The following is a 19,298-nucleotide window of genomic DNA, read 5'->3' as shown; positions in this document are numbered from 1 at the left end:
GCCACTGTTTGGATAAGTTGTTTTTATATTATGTACACGGTAAACAATCAACAACAAATACTGTGAAGGCGTTCAAATGTTTTATTAATAATATGTACACAGTATAAAAAAAAAAAATAATAATCTGCAGGTCTTTTTTATGTTTTATACACACAAGCTCCAGCTGGCCAGAAGGAGGGATCTGTGAGTTTAAATTAAAATGTTCTCATTGCCACTGTTAATTGATATGGTAATGATTTAATAAAGGTTGGATTTTGATATGTCTTGATTTTTTTATTATTATGCTAACTAATTATTTTAAGCGGTTTCCATTTTCAAAACAAAGAAAGGATGAATTGGTCAAAATTAATAAAATAGAGTACAAAAAATATATATTTTTATTTAAATATTACTTATTTTAATTAAGTCTTGTGTGTTTAATATGCTCATGTTTTTTTCATTGATTTTAATCGAAATGCGTATTAAGTTCTCTTTACTCAAAATACCAAATAGTTGACTAAACTTACAAAAAGTGGTTGGAAAATGTTGCCTTATTTTTATTGAGTTAGATCTGGGCAACAGTTTTTACAGTGTACCTAGCATGAACAATTCAGACTGAAGTAATGGCTGACTGCACAAACTCATACAGCTCATACAAGCAATATTTTGGTGTATGTTGTGACATTTGCATCCAACTGCCAAAGACTAACAAGTCGGTTGCCATTGGAAAGGCTTGGAATAGTTACATTACAGTGGATGTAAAAAACGTAACTATATTCTTCAATTTTGTCATCTACAGTGGGAGGTTTAAAAGTTAAAACGATGACTTAAGTCGACAAAGGGGTGGATCTTGTGCCTTCTATAAAGTTGGGCTGCTTGGGGCAGAGCACTTTGAAATAGGCCACAGGGAGAGTGACGAGATGACGGCCTTGCTAGTCAGATACATTGTATGTATATGCTTAGTGATATTGCTCTCTCTATCTTTATGTCCTATCTTGTGCTTTCTTTCTTCCTCTTGTCAGTTACAGGAACCATTTAGTCTTAATGGCATGTATAAACAGGGAGACATTGTGCTGGGGGGTCTGTTTGAGACCCATTACACCGCTATCTTCCCCAAATCCTTTTTTACCTCCAAACCACAGCAGCCCATCTGCCAGGGGTAAGAATAAGTATATGTTTAACTGTTGTTGAAACGATTGTTGTTATGACAGTATTGATAGGTTGCTATGACTTTGAAATTATTATGATTGCAATTATGATTTTAGCTGTGAGTATAATTTTGATCAAGATTATGGTTAATATTTGGATATTGTTATTCTTTTATGATTATTGTCATAATGGTTGGTGGTAGTTTTGACATTCAAGGGTTCAGGCATTCCCAGACCATGCTGTTTGCAGTAGATGAGATCAACAGGAGCGACATTCTTCTGCCAAACGTGACACTGGGATACAGACTCCATGACAACTGTGCCTCCCTCGGAGTTGCCTTCCGAGCTGCCTTTTCAATGGCCAGTGGCAAAGAGGAGAAGTTTGACCTGGCCAAAAGCTGCAGAGGAACCCCTGTGGTGGGGATCGTGGGTGATACCTACTCCACTCATACGATTGCCATCTCCAGTGTTTTTGGTTTGTTCAAAATGCCCATGGTAAGTATTCAGGTTTTCTTCCAATGACATTACTTTTTTGAAATTCAACAAAAATGTACATATATTTTTGTTTGTTGTATCGGTAAAAGGAACACGTTATGTATGCTCTGTATGTTTTCGCAGGTGAGTTACTTTGCCACATGTTCCTGTCTCAGCGACAGGCAGCGATTCCCATCTTTTTTTAGAACTATCCCAAGTGATGCGTTTCAGGTGAACCTAAAGAGAGAGAGCTTTAAGTCGTCATTATTTAATACATTATGATATTACACCGCATTAACATAATTTTGACATACATGTGTAGAATCTTTAATGTTTACTTGAACCTAACCAGGTGCGAGCTATGCTCCAGATTCTGAAGCGGTTTGGCTGGACCTGGGTTGGCCTGCTGGTCAGTGATGATGACTATGGTCTAAATGTAGCCCGATCCTTCCAGTCGGAGCTGGCCCAGTCTGGTGATGGCTGTCTGGCTTATCTAGAGATTCTGCCGTGGGGAAACAACCCCGGTGAACTTCAAAGGATCGTTGGCATAATGAAGAAATCCACATCCCGTGTGGTCATTGTTTTCGCACATGAGAATCACATGTTTAAACTCATGGGAGAGGTTAGGACCTTATTTTGTTCTGCCAACCATAATTAGCAACTTTACAATGATAATTATCATTCAAAAATACTAATTAGTTGGCATTGTGCTATAACCACATATTGCAATTGTTACATACATACATACATACAATACATGCAATTATAATAGGAGCTAAAAAGGTGAATAGCAATATTGACACTACAAAATATGGGTTGACACAATACATAGTTAATAGACAGCTTAGAAGCTTCTATGTTTTACTCCTTCCAATCCACAGCTGGTAAGGCAGAATGTTACAGGCCTCCAGTGGATGGCCAGTGAAGCCTGGACTTCCACCACTGTGCTCCAGATCCCCAGCTACATGCCTTTCCTTGCAGGCACTCTGGGAATTGCCATCCGGCGGGGGGAGATACCAGGACTCAGGGACTTCCTGCTGAGAATACGCCCTGACAATGACACACTAAGCAGCCGGGACAATAACTTAGTGAATACATTTATTTCCTTAAATAAAGCAAAGAATCATGTTATCATCTACTGTGATACACAACGTTATATTGTTTGGTATTGTAGCATTTTATATTGTTAACAAGAAAAGTAGATTGAAATATTGTACCAAAAAGAAGAATTTTACCATAGGTTCCTCATTTTATCATATTGATTATTGTATTTTAAGTAAAATGTTTTTTTAATTTTCATTCATTTTACCAAATAAACTTGTAGATCAATAGATTTAAACATTGAGCAATGAGTAGCACATTCAGGACTCCTATGACTAAACATGTTTTTTAGGTGCAGCAGTTTTGGGAGGAGACGTTCCAGTGTAGATTCCCGCCTGCACCGCCCAAATGGACCAATGAAGGGGGGAGACAGTGCACAGGGCAGGAGAACCTGGCAACAGCAGAGACAGAGTTCCTGGATGTGTCGGACCTCAGGCCAGAATATAATGTGTACAAGGCGGTATATGCCATGGCACATGCCCTCCATGACATGCTGAGGTGTGTTCCAGGGAGGGGACCTTTTGTCGGGCAAACCTGCGCCAGTTTACAGAGACTAGAGCCATGGCAGGTTTGGTGAAATTGTGTGCCTCTATGTAACCATTAGAGATTTCCCAACTTCAAGAGAAATACTTAATTCTTATTACTTTAATTATTATTAATAATATTATTAGTGTTATTATTAATAACATAATTATTAATCATAATGATCAGAATAATGATCTAGTAACTGAATAATAATATTAATAATGAGATAATATCAATAGTTATAATTTGAATGATAAATATTTGAGCTGACCTTTGTGCAATCCTCACGTGCGTCCAAAAGCTATTATTTGTATTTTTATATTTCAGAGTTTAACAATGTAATTTGCGATTTATTTCTAGCTACTTTATTACTTGGATAGGATCAACTTTACCACACCTTTTGGGGATCAAGTGTCATTTGATGAGAATGGGGACGCTTTACCGATCTATGATGTAATGAACTGGCTTTGGCTCCCAGACGGTAGCACATTCGTTCAGAATGTTGGAGTTGTCAAGGAGACCGCCGCCAAAGGTGTAGAAACTACACTCAAAGAAGACATCATATTCTGGAATTTTGTGCCCAAAAAGGTCTGGTCTGTCAAGCCAACTATTTTATATTCAACAACTGTTGAGCTATTCAAGTTAAGAGCTATTCACCGATGAACAATTTGTAAAAGTTTATATTTAATCTTCAGCCACCTCGATCAGTGTGTAGTGAGAGCTGTCCCCCAGGCACCCGCATGGCCAGGAGGAAGAATCAGCCTGACTGCTGCTTCGACTGCATCCCTTGTTCAGAAGGAGAAATTAGCAATTTGACAGGTTTGTGTAACATCTAATAGTGTAATTGATCCTGTGGGAAAGTGTAACCTTTCTCCAGTTTACATTTGAACCTTATTTTTCCTAGACTCGACGGAGTGCCTGAGTTGTCCAGAAGACTTCTGGTCCAGCCCTCAGCGTGACGTCTGTGTGCCAAAAATTATAGAGTTCCTCTCGTACAATGAGCCCTTGGGCATATCCCTAACAACGGCCTCTTTGATAGGTACCCTTATCTGTGCAATTGTGCTAGGAATCTTCACACATCATCGGACCACACCAGTGGTCAGGGCCAACAACTCAGAGCTGAGCTTCCTCATTCTGCTGTCACTCAAACTATGCTTCTTGTGTTCCTTGCTTTTCATTGGTCAACCAAGGCTCTGGACTTGTCAATTGAGGCATGCAGCTTTTGGGATCAGCTTTGTGCTGTGTGTCTCGTGTATCCTGGTGAAGACCATGGTTGTTCTGGCGGTATTCAAGTCCTCCAAACCAGCTGGTGGCAGTAGTCTGAAGTGGTTTGGGGCAGTTCAACAGAGAGGGACTGTTGTATTTCTGACTTTAATCCAAGCAGCAATATGCACAACCTGGCTTGTGTCTTCCTCACCAGCTCCGCATAAAAACACAGAGTATCAAAATGACAAGATAATAGTTGAATGTGTAGTGGGGTCCACAGTTGGATTTGGAGTATTACTGGGCTATATTGGCTTACTGGCTATTCTTAGCTTCTTGCTTGCATTCTTGGCACGCAATCTGCCAGATAACTTCAATGAGGCCAAGTTTATCACCTTCAGCATGCTAGTCTTCTGTGCTGTTTGGATAGCCTTTATCCCCGCTTATATCAACTCCCCTGGTAAATATGCAGATGCTGTGGAGGTATTTGCAATTCTAGCATCTAGTTTTGGCCTGTTAGGGGCCCTATTCGGACCAAAGTGTTTTATAATACTGCTTAAACCAGAGAGAAACACTAAGAAGGCTATAATGGGACGAGGTGTCCCAAAATAATATAAATTATAGCCATAGATTTCTTTCAATTTCTTTTGAAGCAATTGATTGTGTGAATGTTTCTCAAATAATTTAGACTACATTACCTTTGAGTTCTTTGATCATTTCATTTTAAAATCAGTTGTATTTGTGATGTTCAGTTCACCAACAAACCTGTACGAAATAAAAAAAGAGATGAGGGTTTTCTGGTCACCTGTGACTACTTAAAGGTGAAATTCACTGTAAAAACTGTTGTTAGATTAAAACATGGTAAGTATGTATCCAAAAATGCATTTTGGGTGTGAAGAAGAGCTATTGTGTACTCCAACAGTTAAAACAGCAAAGTGTACCGTTTTGATGTCACAGAGCTACAAAGGTCAGAGATAGGAATTAACATGGAAGCACTTTTTCTGTAAATCAGTGCAAACTCAATAATCAAATAAAACATAATCAAAATAAAACAGCCTCAAATAAAACATAATCAAAATAAAACATAGCCACTTTTCTACCGCATGGTTATTTAGGGGGCCAAGCACAAAGTGTGTAGGTAACCTATCATAATTGTTATAGAGCCTACCACAAATGTAAACAATAGTTATTTGGTCCTAGTGATAAGACATTTTGTAAAGTATTTTGAATGGCAATTCACTGTTATGTTAATAATCCATCCTTTGGGCACATTTTTAGGGAAGCCAAGAGCTGTAATGATGGTTTGATCAGCCAGATTGGTGTTTTCATTCAAGGATACTACCCCCTCCTTGTGGACAGTATACATGCTATGTACAGTATACATAGCATGAACAATTGGGACAGAAGCAATGGTCGACTGCACAAACAGCTAAAAAAAGCCATATTTTGACTGTATGTTGTGACATTTGCATCCTACTGCCAAAGATTAACAAGTTTGTTCCCATTGGAATGGCCTGGAATACTACGTCATCTACAATGGGAGGTTTAAAAGTTTGAGTTCAAACCATGACTTAAGTCGACAAAGGGGTGGATCTTGTGCCTTCTATAAAGTTGGGCAGCTTGGGGCAGAGCACTTACTGAAATAGGCCACAGGGAGAGTGACGAGATGACGGCCTTGCTAGTCAGATACATTGTATGTATATGCTTAGTGATATTGCTCTCTCTATCTTTATGTCCTGTCTTGTGCTTTCTTTCTTCCTCTTGTCAGTTACAGGAACCATTTAGTCTTAATGGCATGTATAAACAGGGAGACATTGTGCTGGGGGGTCTGTTTGAGACCCATTACACCTCTATCTTCCCCAAATCCTTTTTCACCTCCAAACCACAGCAGCCCATCTGCCAGGAGTGAGAATAAGTATATTTTAAATGTTCAAATGATTGTCATTATGACAATATTAATAAGTTGCTATGACTTTTAAATTACTATGAATACAATTATGCTAGCTCTGAAGTATGATTTTGCTCAATATTGTGATTATTTAGAAATTGTTATTATTTTTTGTGTATTGTAATTATTGTTGCTGGTAGTTTTGACATTCAAGGGTTCAGGTTTTCCCAGACCATGCTGTTTGCAGTAGATGAGATCAACAGGAGCGACATTCTTCTGCCAAACGTGACACTGGGATACAGACTCCATGATAACTGTGCCTCCCTCGGAGTTGCCCTCCGAGCTGCCTTTTCATTGGCCAGTGGCAAGGAGGAGAAGTTTGACCAGGCCACAAGCTGTAGAGGAACCCCTGTGGTGGGGATTGTGGGTGACTCCATGTCCACTAATACTATTGCCATCTCCAGTGTTTTAGGTTTGTTCAAAATGCCCATGGTAAGTTTTCAACCTTTGCTCCAATCACATTACTATTTTAACGCTCAATCGTGTTATAAATGTATATTTGTTGTATCGGTGGAGGGAACACCTTATGTATGCTCTGTATGTATTCGCAGGTGAGTTACTTTGCCACATGTTCCTGTCTCAGCGACAGGCAGCGATTCCCATCTTTTTTTAGAACTATCCCAAGTGATGCGTTTCAGGTGAACCTAAAGAGAGAGAGCTTTAAGTCGTCATTATTTAATAAATTATGATATTACACAGCGTTAACATAATTTTGACATACATGTGTAGAATCTTATATGTTTACTTGAACCTAACCAGGTGCGAGCTATGCTCCAGATTCTGAAGCGGTTTGGCTGGACCTGGGTTGGCCTGCTGGTCAGTGATGATGACTATGGTCTAAATGTAGCCCGATCCTTCCAGTCAGAGCTGGCCCAGTCTGGTGGAGGCTGTCTGGCTTATCTAGAGGTTCTGCCGTGGGGAAACAACCCCGGTGAACTTCAAAGGATCGTTGGCATAATGAAGAAATCCACATCCCGTGTGGTCATTGTTTTCGCACATGAGAATCACATGTTGAACCTCTTGGAAGAGGTTAGGACGCAATTCTTTATGGACATAAAAATGTACCTTACTTTGCTCTACCGACCACAATTAGTAACTATTCAATGATAATCATCGTGAAAAGATACTAATTAGTTGCCATTGTGCCATATTGCAGTTTACTAACAAATGTTCAACAGTTGTTCTTAAAACAACTGCAGTGTAATTATCGAATAAATATGTTAACATTTGATGATAACATATGAACAAAAACACATGAAATTTAGCTAAAAAGTTGAATAGCTAAATTTACCCTACAGAATATGTGTTGACACAATAGATAGTTAATACACAGCAAGAAACTTTTATCTTTTACTCCTTGCAATTCACAGGTGGTGAAGCAGAATGTTACAGGCCTCCAGTGGATGGCCAGTGAAGCCTGGACTGCCACCACTGTGCTCCAGATCCCCAGCTACATGCCTTTCCTTGCAGGCACTCTGGGCATTGCTATCCGCCGGGGGGAGATACCAGGACTCAGGGACTTCCTACTGAGAATACGCCCTGACAATGACACACTCAACAGCAGGGACAATAACTTAGTGAATATATTTATTTCCTCAAAAAATGCAAAGAAAGAAAGTGTTATGTTATAATGTCATATATGATGTTATATTCTTTGGTGTTGTACTATTTTATATTTTTAACAAGAAAAATATTACACCAATGAATACAATTGTTAGTCATAACATTTTTTCCATAGGTTCCTCATTTTATCATATCATTATATGTCCAATAACAGTTTAAAAAGTATGTAACCCAGCCATTATATCACTCAAATGACTAAACATGTTTCTTAGGTGCAGCAGTTTTGGGAGGAGACGTTCCAGTGTAGATTCCCGCCTGCACCGCCCAAATGGACCAATGAAGGGGGGAGACAGTGCACAGGGCAGGAGAACCTGGCAACAGCAGAGACAGAGTTCCTGGATGTGTCGGACCTCAGGCCAGAATATAATGTGTACAAGGCGGTATATGCCATGGCACATGCCCTCCATGACATGCTGAGGTGTGTTCCAGGGAGGGGACCTTTTGTCGGGCAAACCTGCGCCAGTTTACAGAGACTAGAGCCATGGCAGGTTTGGTGAAATTGTGTGCCTCTATGTAACCATTAGAGATTTCCCAACTTCAAGATAAATGCTTTATTCCTATTCTTGTTAGTATTGATTGATGTGATTTGAATAATAATCTAGTAACTGAATAGAATAAATAAATGAATAAAATAATAACAATAATTACAATTTGATAATACATATTTCAGCTGACCTTTGTACAATTTCAACCTTTGGTCCAAAAGCTATTATTTGTTTCTTTATAATTCATAGTTCAACAATGTTATTTGTGATTTATTTTATCCCCCTATATTTCTAGCTTGTATATTACTTGGATAGGATCAACTTTACCACACCTTTTGGGGATCAAGTGTCCTTTGATGAGAATGGCAACGCTTTACCAATCTATGATGTAATGAACTGGCTTTGGCTCCCAGACGGTAGCACATTCGTTCAGAATGTTGGTGTTGTCAAGGAAACTGCCGCCAAAGGTGGAGAAACTACACTCAAAGAAGACATCATATTCTGGAATTTTGTACCCAAAAAGGTCTGGTCTGTCAAGCCAACTATTTTCAACTATGTTCAACAACTGTTGAGCTAGTCAAGTTAAGAGCTTTCCCAATGATTTGTAAAAGTTTATATTTAATCTTCAGCCACCTCGATCAGTGTGTAGTGAGAGCTGTCCCCCAGGCACCCGCATGGCCAGGAGGAAGAATCAGCCTGACTGCTGCTTCGACTGCATCCCTTGTTCAGAAGGAGAAATTAGCAATATGACAGGTTGGTGCACCGTGTAACATCTAAAAACGTAATTGATCCTGTGGGAAAGTGTAACCTTTCTGCAGTTTACATTTAAACCTTATTTTTCCTAGACTCGACCGAGTGCCTGAGTTGTCCAGAAGACTTCTGGTCCAGCCCTCAGCGTGACGTTTGTGTGCCAAAAATGATAGAGTTCCTCTCGTACAATGAGCCCTTGGGCATATCCTTAACAACGGCCTCTTTGATGGGTACACTCAACTGTGCAATTGTGCTAGGAATCTTCACCCATCATCGGACCACGCCAGTGGTTAGGGCCAACAATTCAGAGCTTAGCTTCCTCATTCTACTGTCACTCAAACTATGCTTCTTGTGTTCCTTGCTTTTCATTGGTAAACCAAGGCTCTGGACTTGTCAATTGAGGCATGCCGCCTTTGGGATCAGCTTTGTGCTGTGTGTCTCATGTATCCTGGTGAAGACCATGGTTGTTCTGGCGGTATTTAAGGCCTCCAAACCAGCTGGTGGCAGTAGTCTGAAATGGTTTGGGGCAGTTCAACAGAGAGGGACTGTTGTATTTCTGACTTTAATCCAAGCAGCAATATGCACAACCTGGCTTGTGTCTTCCTCACCCACTCCTAATAAAAACACACAGTATCACAATGACAGGATAGTAGTTGAGTGTGTAGTGGGGTCCAGATTTGGATTCGGAGTATTACTGGGCTATATTGGCTTACTTGCTATTTTAAGTTTCTTGCTTGCATTCTTGGCACGGAATCTGCCAGATAACTTCAATGAGGCCAAGTTTATCACCTTCAGCATGCTAGTCTTTTGTGCTGTTTGGATAGCCTTTATCCCCGCTTATATCAACTCCCCTGGTAAATCTGCAGATGCTGTGGAGGTATTTGCCATTCTAGCTTCTAGTTTTGGCCTGTTAGGGGCCCTGTTTGGACCAAAGTGTTATATAATCCTGCTTAGACCTGAGAGAAACACTAAGAAGGCTATAATGGGACGAGGTGTCCCAAAATAATATAAACTATAACCTTTGATTTCTCTCAATTTATTTTGAATCAATTGATTATGTGAATGTTTGTCAGATAATTTAGACTACTTAACCTGCATTCTAGGAAACATTTTATTTACTCCCCAGTTAAAACAGTAACATAATAAAGTAATTAAAACATAATTTGTCAAAATCAATTTGTTGTGCTGATTTTGCCTCGCAGCATTTTGTATACATGCCTGCCACAAATGTAACCAATAGGTATTTGGTCATTGTGATTAGACATTTTGCAAAGTATTTGAATAGCGATTCACTGCAATGTTAATGATCCGGTTAACTTTTAGGGAAGACTGACTGTCCTTAAAGAATACTGCCTCCACCTTGTGGACATAATACAGTATACCCAGCATGAACAATTTGGACTGAAGCAATGGCTGACTGCACAAACAGCTCATTCAAGCAATATTTTTGTGTGAGTTGTGACATTTGCATCCTACTGCCAAAGACTAACAAGTCGGTTGCCTTTGGAAAGGTCTGGAATACAGTTCCTTTACTGTGGATGAAAAAAAATAATATATATATATATATATATATATATATATATATATATATATATATATATATATATATATATATATATATTCTTCTATTTTGTCATCTACAATGGGAGGTTTGAAAGTTCAAACGATGACTTAAGTTGCCATAGGGGTGGATCTTGTGCCTTCTATAAAGTTGGGCTGCTTGGGGCAGAGCACTTTGAAATAGGCCACAGTGAGAATGATGAGATGAGGGCCTTGCTAGTCAGATACATTGTATGTATATGCTTAGTGATATTGCTCTCTCTATCGTTATGGCCTGTTGTTATGGTCTAATGTGTACAAGGCGGTATATGCCATGGCACATGCCGTCCATGACATGCTGAGGTGTGTCCCAGGGAGGGGACCTTTTGTCGGGCAAACCTGCGCCAGTTTACAGAGACTAGAGCCATGGCAGGTTTGGTGAAATTTTGTGCCTCTATGTAACCATTAGAGATTTCCAAACTTCAAGATAAATGCTTTATTCTTATTACTTTAATTAATATTATTAGTAATCTAATTATTAATAACAATGATCAGAATAATGATTTAGTAACTGAATAAAAATCAAGTAATTTTAATAATATTATTAATAATGAGATAATAGCAATAATTATAATTCAAATTATAAATATTTGAGCTGACCTTTATGCAATTTCCACGTGTGTTCAAAAGCTATTATTTGTATTTTTATATTTCAGAGTTTAACAATGTAATTTGTGATCTATTTCTAGCTAGTTCATTACTTGGATAGGATCAACTTTACCACACCTTTTGGGGATCAAGTGTCATTTGATGAGAATGGGGACGCTTTACCGATCTATGATGTAATGAACTGGCTTTGGCTCCCAGACGGGAGCACAGTCGTTCAGAATGTTGGTGTTGTCAAGGAGACCGCCACCAAAGGTGGAGAAACTACACTCAAAGAAGACATCATATTCTGGAATTTTGTGCCCAAAAAGGTCTGGTCTGGCAAGCCAACTATTTTCTATCCAACAACTGTTGAGCTAGACAAGTTAAGTGCTATTCACCGATAAACAATTTGTAAAAGTTTATATTTAATCTTCAGCCACCTCGATCAGTGTGTAGTGAGAGCTGTCCCCCAGGCACCCGCATGGCCAGGAGGAAGAATCAGCCTGACTGCTGCTTCGACTGCATCCCTTGTTCAGAGAACAAGGGATGAGAAATTAGCAATATGACAGGTTTGTGTACCATGTAACATCTAATAATCTAATTGATACAATGGGAAAGTGTAACTTTTCTCCAATTTACATTTTAACCTAATTTTTCCTAGACTCGACGGAGTGCCTGAGTTGTCCAGAAGACTTCTGGTCCAGCCCTCAGCGTGACGTTTGCGTGCCAAAAATGATGAGTTTGTCTCGTACAATGAGCCCTTGGTCATATCCTTAACAACGGCCTCTTTGATAGGTACACTTATCTGTGCAATTGTGCTAGGAATCTTCACACATCATCGGACCACGCCAGTGGTCAGGGCCAACAACTCAGAGCTGAGCTTCCTCATTCTGCTGTCACTCACTTATGCTTCATGTGCTCCTTGCTTTTCATTGGTCAACCAAGGCTCTGGACATGTCAATTGAGGCATGCAGCCTTTGGGATCAGCTTTGTGCTGTGTGTCTCGTGTATCCTGGTGAAGACCATGGTTGTTCTGGCGGTATTCAAGTCCTCCAAACCATCTGGTGGCAGTAGTGTGAAATGGTTTGGGGCAGTTCAACAGAGAGGGACTGTTGTATTTCTGACTTTAATCCAAGCAGCAATATGCACAACCTGGCTTGTGTCTTCCTCACCAGCTGCACATAACAACACACAGTATCAAAATGACAAGATAATAGTTGAATGTGTAGTGGGGTCCACAGTTGGATTTGGAGTATTACTGGGCTATATTGGCTTACTGGCTATTCTTAGCTTTGTGCTTGCATTCTTGGCACGGAATCTACCAGATACCTTTAATGAGGCCAAATTTATCACCTTCAGCATGCTAGTCTTCTGTGCTGTTTGGATAGCCTTTATCCCAGCTTATATCAACTCCCCTGGTAAATATGCAGTTGCTGTGGAGGTATTTGCAATTCTAGCATCTAGTTTTGGCCTGTTAGGGGCCCTATTCGGACCAAAGTGTTTTATAATTCTGCTTAAACCAGAGAGAAACACTAAGAAGGCTATAATGGGACGAGGTGTCCCAAAATAATATAAATTATAGCCATAGATTTCTTTCAATTTCTTTTGAATCAATTGATTATGTGAATGTTTCTCAAATAAATTAGACTACATTACCTTTGAGTTCTTTGATAATTTCATTTTAAAATCAGTTGTATTTGTGATGCTCAGTTGACCAACAAATCTGTAAAAAATATTTTTAAAAGATGGGGGTTTTCTGGTCACCTGCGACTACTTCAAGGTGAAATTCACTGTAAAAACTGTTGTTAAATTAAAACATGGTAAATATGTGTCCAAAAATGCATTTTGGGTGTGAAGAAGAGCTATTGTGTACTCCAACAGTTAAAACAGCAAAGTGTATCGTTTTGATTTCACAGAGCTACAAAGGTCAGAGATAGGAATTAACATGGAAGCACTTTTTCTGTAAATCAGTGCAAACTTACTAATCAAATAAAACATAATCCAAATAAAACAGCCTCAAATAAATCATAATCCAAATAAAACATAGCCACTTTTCTACAGCACAGTTATTTAGGGGGCCAAGCGCAAAGTGTGAAGGAAAGCTATCATAATTGTTATAGTGCCTACCACAAATGTAAACAATAGTTATTTGGTCCTAGTGATAATAAATTTTGTATTTTGAATGGTGATTCACTGTTATGTTAATAATACATCCTTTCGGCACATTTTTAGGGAAGCCAAGAGATGTGATGATGGCTTGATCATCCAGACCGGTATTTTCATTCAAGGATACTACTTCCTCCTTGTGGACATAATACAGTATACATAGCATGAACAATTGGGACAGAAGCACTGGCCGACTGCACAAACAGCTCAAAAAAGCCATATTTGGTGAATGTTGTGACATTTGCATCCTACTGCCAAAGACTAACAAGTTGGTTGCAATTGGAAAGGCCTGGAATACTACATCATCTACAATGGGAGGTTTATAAGTTTGAGTTCAAACCATGACTTAAGTCGACAAAGGGGTGGATCTTGTGCCTTCTATAAAGTTGGGCTGCTTGGGGCAGAGCACTTATTGAAATAGGCCACAGGGAGATTGACGAGATGACGGCCTTGCTAGTCAGATACATTGTATGTATATGCTTAGTGATATTGCTCTCTCTATCTTTATGTCCTGTCTTGTGCTTTCTTTCTTCCTCTTGTCAGTTACAGGAACCATTTAGTCTTAATGGCATGTATAAACAGGGAGACATTGTGCTGGGGGGTCTGTTTGAGACCCATTACACCTCTATCTTCCCCAAATCCTTTTTCACCTCCAAACCACAGCAGCCCATCTGCCAGGGGTAAGAATAAGTATATGTTTAACTGTTGTTGAAACGATTGTTGTTATGACAGTATTAATAGGTTGCTATGACTTTGAAATTACTATGATTACAATAATGATCAGGATTTTAGCTGTGAAGTATAATTTTGATAAAGATTATGGTTAATATTTGGATATTGTTATTCTTTTATGATTATTGTCATAATGGTTGGTGGTAGTTTTGACATTCAAGGGTTCAGGCATTCCCAGACCATGCTGTTTGCAGTAGATGAAATCAACAGGAGCGACATTCTTCTGCCAAACGTGACACTGGGATACAGACTCCATGATAACTGTGCCTCCCTCGGAGTTGCCTTCCGAGCTGCCTTTTCAATGGCCAGTGGCAAAGAGGAGAAGTTTGACCAGGCCACAAGCTGTAGAGGAACCCCTGTGGTGGGGATCGTGGGTGACTCCAGCTCCACAAATACTATTGCCATCTCCAGTGTTTTTGGTTTGTTCAAAATGCCCATGGTAAGTTTTCAACCTTTTCCCACTCACATTACTTTTTTGACATTCAATAGTGATATAAATATATCATTATTTTATCGGTGGAGGGAACACCTTATGTTTGCTCTGTATGTCTTCACAGGTGAGTTACTTTGCCACATGTTCCTGTCTCAGCGACAGGCAGCTATTCCCGTCTTTTTTTCGAACTATCCCAAGTGATGCGTTTCAGGTGAACCTAAAGAGAGAGAGCTTTAAGTCGTTATAATTTAATTAATGATGATATTACATAGTGTTCACATAATTAAGACATGCAGAGTCTTTAATGTTTACTTGAACCCAACCAGGTGCGAGCTATGCTCCAGATTCTGAAGCGGTTTGGCTGGACCTGGGTTGGCCTGCTGGTCAGTGATGATGACTATGGTCTCAATGCCGCCCAATCCTTTCAATCAGAGCTGGCCCAGTCTGGTGGAGGCTGTCTGGCTTATCTAGAGGTTCTGCCGTGGGGAAACGATGCCGGTGAACTTCAAAGGATCGTTGGCATAATGAAGAATTCCACATCCCGTGTGGTCATTGTTTTCGCACATGAGAATCACATGTTTAACCTCATGGGAGAGGTTAGGATGCAATTCTTTATGGACAGAAAAAATGTATCTTACTTTGCTCTACCAACAACAATTAGCAACTATTCAATGATAATCATAATCAAAAAATACTAATTAGTTGGCATTGTGCCATAACCACAAATTGCAGTTTAATAAATTACCACAATGTTCAACAGTTGATCAACTGCAGTGTAATTATTTGAAAAATATGTTAAAATGTATACATAAAATTATTGCAAATACATGCAATTATAATATGAGCTAAAAAGGTTAACAGCAATATTTACACAATAAAATTTGTGTGGACACAATACATAATTAACACAACGCTAAGAAGCTTCCATGTTTTACTCATTCCAATCTGCAGGTGGTAAAGCAGAATGTTACAGGCCTCCAGTGGATGGCCAGTGAAGCCTGGTCTACATCCATTGTTCCTCAGACTCCCAGCTACATGCCTTTTCTTGCAGGCACTCTGGGCATTGCCATCCGCCGGGGGGAGATACCAGGACTCAGGGACTTCCTATTGACCATACGGCCTGACAATGACACACTCAGCAGCGAGGACAATAACTTTGTAAATATATTTATTCCTCAAATAATGCAAAGAATCATGTCTTACTATGTTGTGCTATGATATATATATATATATATATATATATATATATATATATATATATGTTGATATTGTTAACAAAAAATGTAGATTAAAATATAATACCAGAAAAATTCAATTTGAATCAAAATATTTTTACCTTAGGTTCCTCATTTTATCGATTTTTATCGATCGATTATGATATTTAAAATGAACAGTTTAATGTGTAAACTATTATGTTCAGTTATTTTACAGTAGCACTCTCAGGACTCTTATGACTAAACATGTTTTTTAGGTGCAGCAGTTTTGGGAGGAGACGTTCCAGTGTAGATTCCCGCCTGCACCGCCCAAATGGACCAATGAAGGGGGGAGACAGTGCACAGGGCAGGAGAACCTCGCAACAGCAGAGACAGAGTTCCTGGATGTGTCAAACCTCAGGCCAGAATATAATGTGTACAAGGCGGTATATGCCATGGCACATGCCCTCCATGACATGCTGAGGTGTGTTCCAGGGAGGGGACCTTTTGTCGGGCAAACCTGCGCCAGTTTACAGCGACTAGAGCCATGGCAGGTTTGGTGAAATTGTGTGCCTCTATGTAACCATTAGAGATTTCCCAACTTCAAGATAAATGCTTTATACCTTTTCTTGTTAGTATTGATTGATATGATTTGAATAATAATCTAGTAACTAAATAGAAATAAATAAATGAATAAAATAATAACAATAATTACAATTTGATAATACATATTTCAGCTGACCTTTGTACAATTCCAACCTTTGGTCCAAAAGCTATTATTTGTTTCTTTATAATTCATAGTTCAACAATGTTATTTGTGATTTTTTTTTTTCCCCCTACATTTCTAGCTTGTATATTACTTGGATAGGATCAACTTTACCACACCTTTTGGGGATCAAGTGTCATTTGATGAGAATGGGGACGCTTTACCGATCTATGATATAATGAACTGGCTTTGGCTCCCAGATGGGAGCACATTCGTTCAGAATGTTGGTGTTGTCAAGGAGACTGCCGCCAAAGGTGGAGAAACTACACTCAAAGAAGACATCATATTCTGGAATTTTGTACCCAAAAAGGTCTGGTCTGTCAAGCCAACTATTTTCATCTATGTTCAACAACTGTTGAGCTATTCAAGTTAAGAGCTTTCCCAATGATTTGTAAAAGTTTATATTTAATCTTCAGCCACCTCGATCAGTGTGTAGTGAGAGCTGTCCCCCAGGCACCCGCATGGCCAGGAGGAAGAATCAGCCTGACTGCTGCTTCGACTGCATCCCTTGTTCAGAAGGAGAAATTAACAATATGACAGGTTGGTGTACAGTGTAACATCATAATAATGAAAATAATAATGATAATGAAATTTATCCTATGGGAAAATGTAACCTTTCTGCGGTGTACATTTAAACCTTATTTTTCATAGATTCGACCGAGTGCCTGAGTTGTCCAGAAGACTTCTGGTCCAGCCCTCAGCGTGACGTTTGTGTGCCAAAAATTATAGAGTTCCTCTCGTACAATGAGCCCTTGGGCATATCCTTAACAACGGCCTCTTTGATGGGTACACTCAACTGTGCAGTTGTGCTAGGAATCTTCACACATCATCGGACCACGCCAGTGGTTAGGGCCAACAACTCAGAGCTGAGCTTCCTCATTCTGCTGTCACTCAAACTTTGCTTCTTGTGCTCCTTGCTTTTCATTGGGCAACCAAGGCTCTGGACTTGTCAATTGAGGCATGCAGCCTTTGGGATCAGCTTTGTGCTGTGTGTCTCTTGTATCTTGGTGAAGACCATGGTTGTTCTGGCGGTATTCAAGGCCTCCAAACCAGCTGGTGGCAGTAGTCTGAAGTGGTTTGGGGCAGTTCAACAGAGAGGGACTGTTGTATTTTTGACTTTAATCCAAGCAGCAATATGCACAACTTGGCTTGTGTCTTCCTCACCCACTCCTAATAAAAACACACAGTATCACAATGACAGGATAGTAGTTGAGTGTGTAGTGGGGTCCAGAGTTGGATTTGGAGTATTACTAGGCTATATTGGCTTACTTGCTATTCTCAGCTTCTTGCTTGCATTCTTGGCACGGAATTTGCCAGATAACTTCAATGAGGCCAAGTTTATCACCTTCAGCATGCTAGTCTTTTGTTCTGTTTGGATAGCCTTTATCCCCGCTTATATCAACTCTCCTGGTAAATCTGCAGATGCTGTGGAGGTATTTGCCATTCTAGCGTCTAGTTTTGGCCTGTTAGTGGCCCTATTTGGACCAAAGTGTTTTATAATCCTGCTTAGACCTGAGAGAAACACTAAGAAGGCTATAATGGGACGAGGTGTCCCAAAATAATAGAAACAATAGCCTTCAATTTATTTACATTTATTTTGAATCAATTGATGACGTGAATGTTTGACAAATAATTTAGACTAGATTACCTGCATTCTATGATCATTTCATTTTAAAATCTGTTGGATTTTTGATGACCCAAAAAATCTGTAAAAAAAATAAAAATATTGTGTTACACATTACTATGCAACTTTTTTCACTAGTAATAGGTGTATGGTAGGCCATGATGTACTGGTAGCATGTTCGCTTTTATGGGGGTTTTCTGGTCATCTGGGACTGAGAAGTTCACTATAAAAAGTTGTTACATTAAAACATGGTAAGTATGTGTCAAAAAATTGATTTTGGGTCTGGAGAGCAGCCATTGAGTATTCCACCAGTTAAAACATTAAAGTTTATCGCTGTGTTACAGAGCTACAAAAGGCAGAGATAGGAATTAACATGGAAGCACTTTTTCTGTAAGTCACTGCAAAGTCACTTATCTTGAGCCTACAACATAATACAAATAATATAAAGACACTTTTCTACAACATGGTGAATGATTTAAATTTTCATTATACACTCATTATCTTAAATTAAGCTCAACGTAAACAGTGACTCAATCATCTAATGTTACTGACTACTTACGGCTCAGCCTGATACATCACTTGTAGTAACTTGGAAAAGTGTTAATTATTGCGTTATTCTTTCTAGTTAATCTAGTTAATCGAGATAAGCTCACAAAATGATAAGGCTTGTACCGTTGGACTTCTTGGAGGCTCAGCTTTCATATTATTATTATTATTTAGCATTTAGCTTCTACCGGAGGTACATCGGATATGTAGGAAGCACCTAGCCTCTAGCCATATAAACGAGGGTCCCTACACACAAACGCTCAATATATAACAATCATATTTCAATTAATCGATTAATCATTTTAGCACCAGTGAAACGAGATACCATAACTGTTTATGCTTAACTTTGTGTTTCCTGGTTAAATATTGACATTGTTAGGCTCTGCGACCTCCGATATGCTTTGCAATTGTGATA

At 39.2% G+C, this 19,298-nt stretch overlaps 4 protein-coding genes and 1 pseudogene across 5 annotated transcripts in view; 4 read left to right on the top strand and 1 right to left on the bottom strand.

The window, feature by feature from the left end:
- Positions 1–19,298, bottom strand: part of LOC311342149 (extracellular calcium-sensing receptor-like) — a gene marked incomplete at both ends in the record, with an annotated part of 96,242 nt that overhangs the window by 21,987 nt on the left and 54,957 nt on the right. The window lies entirely within an intron of this gene.
- On the top strand, positions 1,029–5,042 carry LOC311342144 (extracellular calcium-sensing receptor-like; the record flags this gene model as incomplete). The annotated part of the gene is made up of 9 exons (XM_084466981.1): positions 1,029–1,138; positions 1,331–1,622; positions 1,746–1,832; positions 1,954–2,223; positions 2,483–2,689; positions 2,995–3,270; positions 3,588–3,815; positions 3,923–4,046; positions 4,132–5,042. 9 exons carry the CDS (start codon positions 1,029–1,031, stop codon positions 5,040–5,042), a joined length of 2,505 nt encoding a protein of 834 aa, XP_084323107.1.
- LOC311342146 (extracellular calcium-sensing receptor-like) lies at positions 6,226–10,242 on the top strand (the record flags this gene model as incomplete). The annotated part of the gene is made up of 9 exons (XM_084466982.1): positions 6,226–6,335; positions 6,519–6,810; positions 6,930–7,016; positions 7,138–7,407; positions 7,749–7,955; positions 8,214–8,489; positions 8,782–9,009; positions 9,116–9,239; positions 9,332–10,242. 9 exons carry the CDS (start codon positions 6,226–6,228, stop codon positions 10,240–10,242), a joined length of 2,505 nt encoding a protein of 834 aa, XP_084323108.1.
- LOC311342156 (extracellular calcium-sensing receptor-like) lies at positions 11,555–12,993 on the top strand (annotated as a pseudogene). The gene is made up of 3 exons: positions 11,555–11,752; positions 11,860–11,992; positions 12,085–12,993. The product of its transcript is annotated as an extracellular calcium-sensing receptor-like (transcript).
- LOC311342147 (extracellular calcium-sensing receptor-like) lies at positions 14,160–18,275 on the top strand (the record flags this gene model as incomplete). Its single annotated transcript, XM_084466983.1, has 9 exons — positions 14,160–14,269; positions 14,469–14,760; positions 14,879–14,965; positions 15,081–15,350; positions 15,706–15,912; positions 16,226–16,501; positions 16,796–17,023; positions 17,130–17,253; positions 17,365–18,275. 9 exons carry the CDS (start codon positions 14,160–14,162, stop codon positions 18,273–18,275), a joined length of 2,505 nt encoding a protein of 834 aa, XP_084323109.1.

This window comes from Micromesistius poutassou, assembly GCF_964030765.1.
Source record: "Micromesistius poutassou genome assembly, chromosome: 4".
Lineage (NCBI taxonomy): Eukaryota > Metazoa > Chordata > Actinopteri > Gadiformes > Gadidae > Micromesistius > Micromesistius poutassou.
The sequence above is the reverse complement of the archived record's forward strand: the minus strand, read 5'-3'. Positions and strand labels throughout refer to the sequence as shown.